At 42.8% G+C, this 14,637-nt stretch overlaps 1 protein-coding gene across 2 annotated transcripts in view; it reads left to right on the forward strand.

The window, feature by feature from the left end:
* The first annotated feature begins 782 nt into the window (after positions 1 to 782).
* The window catches only part of LOC124857262 (laminin subunit beta-3-like), a 39,823-nt gene continuing 25,968 nt past the window's right edge, over positions 783 to 14,637 (forward strand). Inside the window, exons 1-3 of one of the 2 annotated variants that reach the window (XM_047348455.1) lie at positions 783 to 800; positions 961 to 1,010; positions 3,904 to 4,058. In XM_047348455.1, the coding sequence (XP_047204411.1) occupies positions 986 to 1,010; positions 3,904 to 4,058 (180 nt within the window). In that variant the 5' untranslated portion in view covers positions 783 to 800; positions 961 to 985. Of the gene's footprint in view, positions 801 to 831; positions 1,011 to 3,903; positions 4,059 to 14,637 lie in introns of those variants that run through there. The other variant, XM_047348454.1, reaches the window with a different exon arrangement.

Consider the following 14,637-nt stretch of genomic DNA (forward strand, 5'->3'; position numbering starts at 1 on the left):
TCAGAAGTCACACCCTGTACTTTGTCTTAGTCAGTGTGTCTGTAGAGGGTAGAAAAAACAAATCGTCTATCTTGAAACAGCCCTCGAGTCACAGTTTTTTTCTACACCCAAGTGAGTGAACACACCGGCTGACAGGCTGAAAAACATTACCTCTAGCCTAACTTATATTTGTCTGTACATCACTGCTTCGTTTTATCTTTTTATGGTTTAGTAAAATAGACTAAACCGCTGCTATTATGTATGTATTTGCAGGTAATAACGTAATAAAAAAATCTAACTCATCAAAGCAATTAAAATCATTGCAGATGAATAATCCTGCATGATGTCTCTGGTTAACTATGCAGGATCATTAGACTTTGTTGAAACATGTTTGTCATTAAAGAAATTTATTTTTCCAGCGAGGAAAAAAGAATACCAGACATGCCTTCTTTGACCTGTTGCTTAAGGACAGATATCTGGGTAAATGTATGTTTGCTTGTAAAAAAAAAAAAAGTCAGTAAAACTTTGAGTAAGAGATTTTTCTGACTATAAAGATAAACTTCTTAAACAAAGTCATTTTGAAGACTAACAAACAAACCGATTCAAGGGAAAGTTTAGTGTTTTCTATTTCTTAAGGTATATGGGCGAGGTCCTTTATGCTCAGGGATGTATGATGCCCAGTTCAGACATGTTTTGGTTCTTTGAGTCTTAGTGGGTTTTTTTTTATTGCCTGTGTGTGTGTGTGTGTGTGTTGATTAATGACTGAAGGGAGCGGTTTGTGAGGGGTGGGACTCTGACACACACTGTATCACTCTTTCCAGGTGAGCCAATGTATAAAACAGAAGTCAGACAACAGTTTTTTAAACATTTTTTAATACGGACAAAACTTAACCCTAAACTGATCAGATTTTTATGTCAACAAATACGCCGAGAGTTTCTTTAGTTTTTTATGTATATTCTTTATTCTCTTATCCGTTCCAGACTTTCTCTGCAGCAGGAATCCAATATGAGGATCCTTTTACTTCTAGCTGGTAAGATTTCTTTGTTTGTTGCCATCTTTTGATTTTGTTTTCTATGATGTACTGTAACAAATTAGTCTCTTTTTCAAATTTTATCAAAGCGGTTGGCCTGTCTAACACAAGAAATACAATATATCTAAATTGACAAAATGTAAAACTCTATTTAGAAGTAACAGAGACCATTAAAGTGGTTATGATGCTACTTTCTTAACTCAGGCTGTTTTCAGTGCCACATGAAAAGGGGAAATTTCAGGCATCAAGTCAGAACCTGAAAATAATTACAGTACTCGTACTTGTCGTCTTCCGCTTATCTGGGACTGGGTCGCGGGGGCATCAGACTCAGCAGAGACACCCAGACGTCCCTCTCCCCAACACCTCCTCCAGCTGCTCCAGGGGGAGCCCATGGCGTTCCCAGGCCAGGAGAGAGACAAAATCCCTCCAGCGTGTCCTGGGCCATCCCCTGGGCCTCCTCCCAGTGGGACAAGTCTTGAACATCTCCCGAGGAAGGCGTCCAGGAGGCATCCGGTATAGATGCCCGAGCCACCTCAACTGGCTCCTCTCGATGTGGAGGAGCAGCGGCTTTACTCCAAGCCCCTCCCGGAGCCAAGCTCCTCACCCTATCTCCAAGGGAGTGCCCAGCCACCCTACAGAGGAAGCTCATTTCAGCCGCTTGTATCCGGGATCTCGTTCTTTCGGTCATGACCGAAGTGGACCGGCACAGCGTCCCCTTACTGCGGCAGCTGCACTGATCCGTCTGTCGATCTTCCGCTCCATTCTTCCCTCACTCGTGAACAAGACCCCGAGATACTTGAACTCCTCCGCTTGAGGCAGGAACTCCCCTCCAACCTGAAAAGGACAAGCCACCCTTTTCCGGTCGAGTACCATGGTCTCTGACTTGAAGGAGCTGATCCTCATCCCAGCCGTTTCACACTCGACTGCGAACCGCCCCAGCGCATGCTGTAGGTCTTGGCTAGAGGGGGCCAGCAGGACCACGTCATCTGCAAAAAGAAGAGACTAAATCCACTGGTACCCAAACCAGACCCCCTCTGGCCCTTGGCTGCACCTAGAAATCCTGTCCATAAAAGTTATGAACAGGTCCGGTGACAAAGGGCAGCCCTGCAGGAGTCCAACATGCACCGGGAACAGGTCTGACTTAGTGCCGACATTGCGGACCAAACTCCTGCTCCGCTTGTACAGGGACCGGATGGCCCCTAATAAATGGCCCCCGATTCCATACACCTGGAGCACCCCCACAGGGCATCACGAGGGACACAGTCGAATGCTTTCTCCAGGTCCACAAAACACATGTGGACTGGTTGGACAAACTCCCATGAACCCTCGAGTACCCTGTAGAGGGTATAGAGCTGGTCCAGTGTTCCACGGCCGGGACGAAAACCACACTGCTCCTACTGAAGCCGAGGTTCGACTATCGGCCAGACTCTCCTCTCCAATACCCTGGCGTAGGCCTTACTAGGGAGGCTGAGGAGTGCGATCTCCCTGTAGTTGGAACACACCCTTCTTATGAAGGGGGACAACCACCCCAGTCTGCCAGTCCAGAGGCACTGTCCCCGACCGACACGCAACGTTGAAGAGGCGTGTCAACCATGACAGCCCCTGAGTACCCAGCTTCTGTTTCCACCAGGGAATGCGTGATGGCAGGATTGAGGAGATCCTTGAAGTACTCCTTCCACCGCCCGATAATGTCCTCAGTCGAGGTCAGCAGCCTCCCACCTCCACTATAAACAGTGTTGGCGAAGCACTGCTTCCCCCTCCTGAGGCGCTGGACGGTTTGCCAGAATTGCTTCGAGGCCAACCGGTAGTCCTTCTCCATGGCCTCACCGAACTCCTCCCACAGCCCGGGCCGCAGCACGCTTGGCCTTACGGTACCCGTCAGCCGCCTCAGGAGTCCCACAAGCCAGCCACAGCCGATAGGACTCCTTCTTCAGCTTGACAGCATCCCTTACTGCCGGTGTCCACCACCAGGTTCTGGGATTGCCGCCGCGACAGGTACCGCAGACCTTACGGCCGCAGCTACGGGCAGCAGCATCAACAATAGATGCGGAGAACATGGTCCACTCGGACTCTATGTCTCCAACATCCCCCCAAATCTGGTCAAAGCTCTCCCGGAGGTGGGAGTTGAATACATCCCTGGCCGAAGGCTCCGCCAGACGTTCCCAGCAGATCCCCACTATGTGCTTGGGCCTGCCAAGTCTGTCCAGTTTTCTCCTGCTCCGGCGGATCCAACTCACCACCAGGTGGTGATCAGTGGATAGCTCAGCCCTCTCTTATCCCAAACAGGCTCTAGGTGACGGGTCAGACAAAGAGCGGTTCAAGAATCCTTCATGAGGACTAGTACATCGAGGCACATGACGTTGCCCGGTACAGCGGAGCCGGGGTCCCACCCTGGAGCCAGGCCTGGGGTTGGGACTCGCCAGAGAGCACCTGGTGGCCGGGTTGCTCCTCGCGGGACCCGGCTGGGCCAAGCCCGAACCAGAGGTGCGAGGCCATCCCCCAGTGGGCCCACCACCTGCAAGGGGACGTGGAATAATTACAGAAATAATAATAATTAGGACAATTGTTATGATAATTTGTCGTCTGCTGCTCAGGTAACGAAAGTTAATATCAGAAGTGTACAATTTTGTCTATAAAAACCAACGTCTATCCTGGGCATGGACGGCTTAGTATGTGATTTATGAACAACCAGAGGACGTTGAAAGAGTGGCTCATCTTTACAGTACTGTTTTGTAAAAGACAACTATGCACGCCTAAAGCTAGTTCAGGGTAATCAATTAACCTGTAATTTCACAGTAGCTGTGAGCTAACAGTATAACCCACTGCCCAATGTAAACCTGTAAATTTTTCAACTTCTAAGGAATTCCTTATTGTACTGCCCTTTTCTTGACAGCAATGACAGCCATATCTGGAACCCAGAATGACTGCTCTCTTGGAGCGTGTTATCCACCTAGCAAGGACCTGCTTCTGGGCAGGTCTCACCAGCTGCGAGCCTCCTCCACTTGTGGCCTTACTGGCTCAGAGGTCTACTGCACCCCATACCAGCAGGTAATATGTTTCAAGGCCCCCTTCTTTAATGTTTGTTCCCTTCTTTTGTGTTTCAAATGTGTACTTCTCAGTACAGAAATGATAAGACAAAAAATCCTGACCATTTGGAATTTAAAGTATAGTGTAGGGAGCAGAAAAAAATCAAAACTGTGCTTCTCAGTACTAAAGATATGCATGCTGACCCCGCCAACAAAAAAAAGCAATTTGAGCAGCTGGCTTAACCCGTAGTGTTAACTGAGATCATATAAGTTTCTTTATTGTAGGTTTCCACCCCCCTCAGTTGTATATTATTAACTGAAAACTTTGTAATATTCCCTCTTTTTTATTATTATTTTGGTTCTGATTGCCAGTAGAACTAATGAACTCTTTTCTGAAAGCTTTATTGGCCAATATTATGTGTACAAACAAGAAATTTTACTTTGGTTTCAAGTGCTCACAGCATACAGGCAAGTATAAATATATAAACTTTAGAGGAAATAAAATAAAGTATAAAAGGAACAGTATGTGCATGTATGTGTATGTGCAGCCAAAAAAAGTAAAAAAAAAGAAAGATAGGTTGTAATAGTGCCATATGCTTATTTTGTTTAACAGCATAGTAGCTGACAACTCAGGCTGTAAGGGAAAATGTCTATGTGGTGGCAGGTTTTTGCAAATAATGCTCTGCAGAGCTGTCCGCAAGGTAAAATTCAAGACAGTTAGTGTCCAGGAAGTGTTGGATCTGTAAAGATGTTAGCTGCCCTTTTCCTGACCCTAGAACTCCGCACTCCTGGAGCTTCCCCTGCAGGGCCCCATGAGGAACACAGTTTAATGCTTTTTCCAGGCCCAAAAAACACATATGGTGCAAACTCCCATGAACCCTCAAGCACCCTGCAGAGGGTGTAGAGTTTGTCCAGTGTTCCACGGCCGGGACGAAAGCAACTGCTACTCCGGAAGCCGGGGTTCAACTATTGGCCGGACTCTCCTCTCAAAATACCCTGGCATAGGCCTTCCCAGAGAGGCTGAAGATTGTGATCCCCCTGAAGTTGGAACCATCCAAGTCCCCAGTCCCTGTTTTCACCAGGGAAGGCATGATGGCAGGATTGAGGAGATCCTCAAAGTACTCCTTCCACCACCCGATAATGTCCTCTGTCGAGGCCAGCTGTTCCCCACCCACCCATTAAACAGTTGTTGACAGCACTGCTTCCCTCATCTGAGGCGATGGACCGTTTGCCAGAATCGCTTTGAGGCCGACTGGTTGTCCTGCTCCATGGCTTTACCGAACTCCTCCCAGGCCTGAGATTTTGCCTCTGCTACCGCCCGTGCCACGCCGCCTCACAGTACCCTTCGGCTGCCTCGTGAGACCCACCAGAACTGGTAGGACTCCTTCTTCAGCTTGGCGGCATCCCTTTCTGCCGGTGTCCACCACTGGGTTCGACATCACAGACCTCATGGCCACAGTTACAGGCAACAGCATCCACAATAAAGGTGGAGAACATCGTCCACTCCAACCTCAACCGGAATCTGGTAAAAGCTTTCCTGGAGGTGGGAGTTGAATACATCACTGGCCGAGGCTGAAGACACGACTACAAATTTTATCATTGACCTCCTGCATTGGTTGCCCCGGTTCCAAGTGCACTGACAAAAACCCTTTTGCTAGAAAGCTGTTTAAATTATTTGATGATAAGTGATAAGAGCAAAATTACAAAAAACAGGTCTTGCACTAAAAGATGGAACAAAGGAAAAGAGCAGAGCAGAGAAAGCAAGAAAGGGCAAATAAACATCATTGGAGCTGAACAACAAATCTTTGGGAAAATGTCAAACAGACATCTAACAGGAAACAACATAAATTAAAAAGGACCACGAGAGAAACATAAAGAAATGAACTAAAGCAATACACCTAATAATAATGAGCATAAAGAATGAACCGGTATGGCAAAACCCAAATGCCATGAATAAAAACAGAATATGGCAAGACCTCTAGAACATAATAAACAACAAGGAAAACGCTGGAAAAATATGAACACAAATGAAAACCAATACCTAACTCTTCAGAACTGTTACAAGACCGATAATAGTGCTGGATGGAGGGAAGGTCAGTCTCGATGATCCTCTCTGCAGACCTAGTTGTTGCAGTTAAACCTGTCCTGCTTTGTGAATGAGTCAAACGACACTTTTATGGATGTGCACAGGACAGACTGAATAATTATAGTGTATAAGATGACCAGTAACTCCTGTAGAAGGTTTTACTTGAGCTGTCGCAGGAAGTACAGTCTGGGCCTTCTTCTGAACAGTGTCTATGTGTGAGGACCAGCTCAGGTCCCAAGAAAGGGTGGTTCCTAAGAACCCAGAGTGATCCACAGTAGACACAGTGTTGTTGAGGATGGTGAGTGAGTGTGGTGGGTAGGGGCTGGGGAATAGCTAAAAATGGGCACAAGTTGGTCAGTAAAGGCTTTCAGGGAGAAGCATCTTTTGATGCTGAAAGAGCCTACTTACATCTTCTTAAGGGATCGTTAGTGCAGGCATAGAGTCAGAGGGGAGAGGGATGTAGTGTTGTTGGTGGCGAGTGCAGATAGTCCTTTTGTGTTGGAGTGTTGTGTAGGTGTGTGGGTTGAAGGTGTAAATGGCTGTTCTTTAAAACCTGTAGAAGAAGCTGTTGAGGTAGTCAATCAGTTGTTGGGGCCCTGGGTTGGGTCATTTTGTTCAGGCTCCTCCAGAGTGCTGTTGTGTGGTTAGCTGAGAAGCTGATTTTTAGCTTCTCGCTATAGCTACTCATAGTTGCCTTGATGATCTCCTTGATCAGTTTGTTTCTTGCCTGCTTATACAGGACCTGGTCCCCACTTTTCTAGGCCTCTTCTTTGGCCCATCACAGCTTCCTCAGATGCGAAGTAAACCATGGTTTATTGTTGTTTTATGTGTGAAAGGTCTTGGTCTGCACACACATCCCCACAAAAACTGATGTATGAATCTCAGGTCCAATTCAGTTGCTGAAGTTTCAAAAACACTCCAATCTGCACAGTTAAAGCAGGCCTGTAATATCTGCTTTGACTTATCAGTCCACGTCCTAACAGTCCTAAACACAGGCATAGAGGTTTCAGATCTAGCCTGTAAAGTGGAATGAGATGAAGCATAGGGATCAGAGAGTGCTAAAGCTGGAGACTGCACGGTTTGCAGTGGTCTAGTGTGCTGGTGTATACTTGTACTTTTACTTACCCGTTTCTTTTGACAAGGCTAGAGAAACAACTTTCTCCGGCGTTGCATTTTACTGGCATATTTTCACAAGTTTTACATAATTAAATTCGATTTATCAATATGAGCTTCCAGATGGTAGCAAGAAAACCATTATCTACTTCCAGTCTCTCTTCTTCCCTTTCAAAATAAAACCCTCTGATCCGTACTGCTCTTAACAGGAACAAGTAAAAATAACAGGTAAATCAACAAAATGGGTTACAACTGAAGCTCTGCTCTCTCTACATTTCAGAAAATCCCTGTTGAATAATTTTTTTAATTATCAGAATGTGGCCCAGTCAAATGCGGCAAAGTCCCACACACATCGGGCCATGTGTCCCGATTTGTTCACAAACAATCCAATTCTTTTGAAACGTTTTTTGTTTTTTACTACTTTGCTTGCTTATAATGCTCTGCACGCATTGCACTTGTTGGCTGCATCGCCGACACGGGCTGCATGCAGCGAGAGAGAAGAGGGCGACGACACTCTTCTTTCTCAATACAAATTTGTCAGTTGGTAACAAGGTGAAACAGAAGAAACCTTAAAGCAAGAGGGATTTCTGAGGAAACTGTAGACTTAGCCAGAAAATTTGAACATGCACACCTTACAGGTCCCTCCTTCTTGCTCTGTGCTGTTTTGCACCCCTCCCTCCACAGCTCCTCACCCACTGCAGAGCCTGCCCTGAACGTGCAGTCTAGTAAGCAGGGCCACCGATGATGACAGATAAACAACTATGGCACCTTACTGGTAGGGACAAAACATCAATGATATGCGTTACATTAACTGTGGCCTGCCCATAGATAAAATCATTAGCACAGCAACATTAGCACAGAAATTAGTACAGCTGCATCATACCAGCAGTCTTGAGTGACGGTACATGGAGGGATGTGAGTACAGGGAGGGGTGTGATTGGCACTGCTATGATAGTCCTCCTGGCAGGTGTCCATACTTAATCTAAGTGTGCCGTGGCTTTCTAATCAAACCAGTTATACCGGTTGCTCCACTAACAAACCCAGTGCCCCATCCTCAGGTCATTTTTGACAACCCTTGGGCCATTTATCCTTGTACTGTATGTCTGTGAGCATTCTTATCCTATTGTAACAAAAGGGAAACATTAGAACTTAGCTGTTTTTCCCATTTATACTATAGTGAAATAAAATATATGACTCATGTTAATAAAGGTTATTCCTAACAACCCCCTTGATGAGGTGTCATTTAAAGGCACCTAATTTAGATCAGTTAATCCCCTAGGTACTGGGTAGTGGACCACCTGCAACTGGGTACCCACCCCCAAAACAATAATTCAACCTTGTATGTGTGTGTTAAACCTATATATGACCAGGGAATCTCCTTCCAGCTGTCACGTGGTTCCTCCCCCCCAAGGAGGAACGCCATCTCTCCGCATCTCACCCCTGGTTGTGTCTAAGCAACAGTTGATACACCTAGTGGAGACAGCTCTAACCCCATCAAACCTGTATGTGTATGATTTAGAGAAAAGAGAGAAAGGACAACAGCCTGAAGCACAGCAGAAAATTCTGTCTAACATCATGTGAATCAGTTAATGTAGACCCTAAGCATTGATTTTCTTCGTCCATCTTCGGTCCCCCTCTGAGGGACATCCATCCCCAAGCGTCTTTTGGCAGTTTCAGCTACCTGGAAAGGTTAGTCTTAAAATGGAATATAAAATAAGTTCATAGCGGGCAGATTACGCCCAATTGTAGGTAATTATCAACTACTATTATCATTATCATTAAAGCAGGCCACACAGTGGCTTAATCAAATGGATCCTTGTCAAAAATATTTCATCATAAACAGAAACAATTTACCGGTTTAGCACAATTAGAAAACTTTTTACTTTGAAGCAGCCTCCATTTATTACTTAACACATGTCCTAAAAATCAACCTATGGAGAGGTGAAGACATAACCAAAAATAACCTGCGAGGTTCTATTAATACTCTCATTAATGATATGTGCTAATTAATTTCACTAAATCAATCTGTCATTAACTTATCTGATACAGCATTTATACCATTAAATCAAGTATTCTGATTCCTTTCATGTCAACATTATTCATTAAGTCACAGAAATCACTGTAAAGGATATCGGCTCAGAGGGGTCCCCCCTTTTCACTTATGGGTTATCCTCGCTCAATCCAGTGAGCCTGATCACGGCCCCCTCTTTCTTACACCCTTGATTCGAGGGGACCGACCCCTTAACCATCGGCATCTGACAGGCGGTTGTCACTCTCGGACCCCCTGAGTCCATGAAGCCCATGGTTGTAGTCATGCACCTAAGGATGTTGTGTAAGCTGTGGCAGTGAGTGGTGCGGCAGATAAGCAACAAGGGCAGATATATTTAATTAAGGCAGCAAAGAGATGATTAGAAAAGGCCACAGAATCATACAACCATAACAATCCCCCTGTTGAGGTGGGAAAAACCCACCTCACATCAATCAATGTGTCTAGTGCATATGGACCTAAGCTAGAATATTGCAGGCAGTTCCTTCCGGCCGTCACATACCTCCGGCCCCCCAAACGGAGTGCCATTTCTCCGGCAACTGCCTGCAGCCCTCAGTGTGTGCAACCCCTCTGTTTCCCATAGAACAGACACATGTTGATGTGTGTCTGAAATTTAAATGATTAAAACATCGCAAATAGAAAATAATACCCTGTTGAAAAATTTAAAACAAAAATAACAAAAAGCTAGAAGCACAGCAGACATGAGCAGCACAATGTGTATCAGTATATTGTTGACTCTGAATCGTAAACCCTGTTCAATTATCTATTGCAGTTGTTTGGTCCTCCTCCTAACACAGTATCATAATTTCTCCACCTCTTTGGTTTGGTACCATGGGATCCACATCATCACTTGTCCTTAAATATTCAGTGGACAACATCAGTGTGTGCTCTGGCACCACATCCATTTGATATTCTCGTAATATCAAACCTCTCGTATCAGTGGAACCAATCGCACATCAATACACCTGAGGATGAGAACTCGAATACACGTTGCACAAAAGCATACATAAACTGCAATCACCACAACAGTCAATGACGTGAATATACTCACCAGTAGGTATACTCACCAGTTTTGTGAATTGTTCATCGATTCCTGAGTGCGATTTTAATTCAATGTATAGTGATTGCGATTTATTTAGGGCCTTCGTTAGAGATCCATCAGGTGCTGTAATTGTTGGGAATAAAAGAACAACAAGCTACTCCAAAAACACCACACAACCGTTTTTCTTTGGCTAGGATCATATCCAAAGCTATTCTAGCAGACATATCAAATTCAAAAACACACTTTCTGAAAGGTTCCCCCTGACGAAGTAGGCCAATCGGTGTCAGGGCATCCTGGATGGAGAGGGAAACCAGGGAAAAGCTTTCCTGTCCAGTCAATAGGTAGTCACCCCCAAAGCAATTATTCCCCATAAATCAGTTCTGTTCAGCAGCAAGTAAAAGTTCAAGGCCTTGTATCAAGTTAATTTACAATCTAAGTTGCAAACATCATCATCTATAAATAAATAACTCAGAAGCACATAGGAAGTTATAATTTCTATTCATGAAGTTATTCGAATTGATTAAATAGTTGAACACTCCTTTAACCCTTCATGCAAATTATTCCACAATTTCCCACCTTCACAGAAATAAACATTTGTTTGTTGATTATTCACGCAGTTTTACTTTAGAAATCCTTCTCCCCTCTGTGATTTTTGATTTTGTGACCACCTTTCAAATTTACCAGGACATACTCCTTCAAGCTTTAACCCAACAAATAGAATTTTTATTGTTTACTTCTTTATCACGTTCCCTCTGTTGAAGTAACCCAGCCCACTCAAAATTTATGAAACAGGTTCCACATAATTGCATTTTGTTAGTTGAAAGCACATAGATGAGTTAATCTTACCGTTTGATGTTATGGTTACTGGAATAAATTTAGCCTCACAAGCACATTTATGATGTGTTAGCTGGAAATGAAATGTTAAGTCAAACGATATCCAATCAAACCTATTTGTATGTTCTTCTTCAGGTGCTTTCTGATTTCTCTGAGGTTTCCTTCGGAGGATGGCTCTCCCTTCCTGCAATATGATCTGCTGACCTTAGTTTTGCCCTCATCCAGAGTTCCATTTGTTTCTCCTGTTGGTTCTTTGGTTAGAGCCTCCTGTGTGTTATGAGACAAAAACTTCACAGCTGATTAAAAGCTTTGAACATGTCAGTTGCTCTCTCTGTGAATCCAGACTGGGTGCACACCCTGACTGAGGAGAGGAGGTGAAAGGTCAGGGCATGGTTCGCCCTGTCAGCAGCTGATGGGGAGTTAAACCCATGAGCTCAGTGGGTTATGATCTGATGTAAAACATCACCAATGGCAGCGCATCCAGCCACTTCATTTTTGTATCAGCGCAAACTTTAGCCAATCGTTTTTTGATTGTGTTATTATCTCTCTCAGCCGACCTGGTGAAAGTGTCAAGCACATCTCTACATCCTTTCACTCTGTTGTCAGTACCCATAAAATCAATAACAATTTCCTTTAGGGCTTGTTGGGAACAGGAAATGCTCCAATACCTGTTTTCATTATCATTATCTTCTCACCTTTAACCAAAAATCATATTTATATTGTAACCCAGTTAGTTGGTACTTTATTGTCCGTTAAGTAGTAGCCAAAGTTAGATATGTTCAAACTGTTATTTTCCATAAGATTTTTGAAATCATCCCTAGAACAAGTATTCACATCATTTATCATGAAGGTGTCCAGTGTTTTGGACAACCTACTTTTCAAGCGCGTTGATAATTTGATTATATCTACCTAAATTAGACCTTTAGGGTCCTTCCCCCATAACCTCTACCCCCAATACTAAATACAAGTAATTTGCATATTCTGTACAACCTTAATCATACCATTATTTAGTTATTCATTCCTGTTTGATCACTATAAACAGTCATTTCTTTCCCCGATATATCCATTTCCATTTTTCCATCCTATGATTATTATTATTTCTTTTTGTTTTCTCTGAAGTCTAAAGGGTAGTCAGACAAACATTTGAGACAAACATTTAAACAGAAATTTAGACAAACACTTAAGACACACAACACATGCCGGCTTCACCGTCCCCTCTTAAAGAAGTTTGGGCGGCCAAATCTTTTACTATCAAATTATTCAACCAGAACCCTATGGCAGAATCTATTTGGTTCTGTTCCCATCCCAAAGAGAATTTAGATCCAATTTCACTTCAAGAAAATTCACAAGAAAGTTTAAGTTTTCACCCTCTGAAACTAAAACCCAGAAAATTGTTCCAACTTGCAAGCATCTGAACACATATAGGGAACACCGACATTAGAGAAAAAACAAATGAAAAACAAAACTTGGTGCGCTCTAAAACGTTCCTTAGTTGTCCAAACACAACTATGAATCAAAACCCAAAACAAAAATGAGTTCACAAAAACTAAAACATACCATTCGATCCATGAACCTTTCACTCATACGACCCACATCATTCATCATTCATACCTTGGGCCTTCATTCATTCCTTTCACACTCTTCTCAACCACACGTTTTCAACCCTCAAACACAATCTTTGGATTCCTATTGTTCCTGAACCCCAGAGATCTTATGTCCTAAGAAAGAATGTGTCAATGGACCCATTTGTCAGGCTGGTCCCAGCCACCTTTTCAGGCCTTCGCCTGGGAGAAAAATAAATGTTTAGGGTTATCGCTCACATCATCAGGCAATATAGTGGGACGACTCTTCATCAACCTTTCCAGAGAAATCATGAGTATTGTGACAGGCAATGCCTGAAAATAAACAGTTTGATCATACAGCCATCCCAGTACAACAAAATAACACAAACAAGAAATCACAAACTTGGGTAGTGAAATCAGCATTTTTCTTTCTTTCACCATCTTCATTTCACCATACATAATCATATTTATACATTGTTATTTCCATTATTATTATATACAAAGAAGACAAAAATAAACGACATTGCAGTCTTGCTGTGTACCAGCTTATTAAGGAGTAAAAGAAGATAAAAAGCAAATAGATTAGTTATAAACAGAATCATTTCATTCAGAAAAAGGAAAGGATAGCCTACCTTTGTAGCACCGGGTGGTCTGACACAAAAACAATGGATACTTGGCCTCTTGTTACCCTTTTGCAGCATCAAGTAGTGAAAGATGAAACATTTATTTGTACTTCTGCCTACCACAATAAACCTATTTATGCATAAATAATGACGGTGCCATCTAAACATTATAAGTTAAGTTTTAGTTAAGTTTTCAGTCCAACTTTTCATTCATTTTCTTATCCATCATTCTATTCTTACCTCTGTTGTTTGATTTCCCATACCACTGCAATGCTCCTCCTTATGTACAGCACCATGAGTGCCTTGTTGCTGAAAAGTGCTATATAAATAAACTTGACTTGACATAAATCGGTATGTATAATCCGCCAGGGATTTTATTGTTTGTAATTAAATCAACTCTATCATTTAATGCAACTACCACCTTTGGTGAAAACCAAGTTTTAAATATATGACATTAATTTGAAACTTGTCAGAAGGCAATGGTAGATTTATTCTTTTCAAACTATATAAAGTTAACAGCATTTTTCCTCCTACTGTAAGTCTCAAATGAGTGAACGTTTTTCCAAGTTTAATCACTTCAATTATTTGTTGTAAAGTTTTTGAAAAATCTTTTGGAGTCAGATAAAATCTGAGTCTAACTGGTTGAGCTAAAATCCTAAATTTAATATTGTTTGAAAGCCTGTTGCCTTAAAATTGTCACATTATCGTTCTGTAGAATGTTTTCTCTTCCAGCTTGTAAAAGAGTTTTCCACAACTGGTGCTGCCAGTCCTAGAACACGCTGATGTTATGTATGGCTATGCCACAGAAACTAATCTTGATCCCCTCAAACTTTTACTCACTTTATTGTAAAACATCTTGCTCTTGCTTTCAGTAAGAAAAAAGGTTCATTTATTCTGGACTTAATTCTCACAGAGATATGAACATGAACTCTGCATCTGTATGTGTTGTCTTATTTTGTGTCTTGATGTTAAGTGTATGTGCCATGCGGCTGCTATGGTGGTGGTTGTGAGAGTGTGAGAGTGCATGTTTGTGAGAATGTTGTGGGTGTTTCTGTGTGAATTTTTTTAAAAATATTTGTTTGATTCTTATTACTGTTGTTTACCTTCCTGTTCTGCAAGGACCCTCTCAAAAATGAGATGGTACATCTCAAGGGGTTACCCTTAAAATATTCAGTTGTCAGTGCTGCCAATTATAATTATATTATAATTTTATTTATTTCCATACTTAGTATGGGCCATGATAGGGTTAAATAAAGTCAAAATCAGGTCGAAGGACATTGGATCTTCCCTACAA

This window comes from Girardinichthys multiradiatus, chromosome 20 (assembly GCF_021462225.1).
Source record: "Girardinichthys multiradiatus isolate DD_20200921_A chromosome 20, DD_fGirMul_XY1, whole genome shotgun sequence".
Lineage (NCBI taxonomy): Eukaryota > Metazoa > Chordata > Actinopteri > Cyprinodontiformes > Goodeidae > Girardinichthys > Girardinichthys multiradiatus.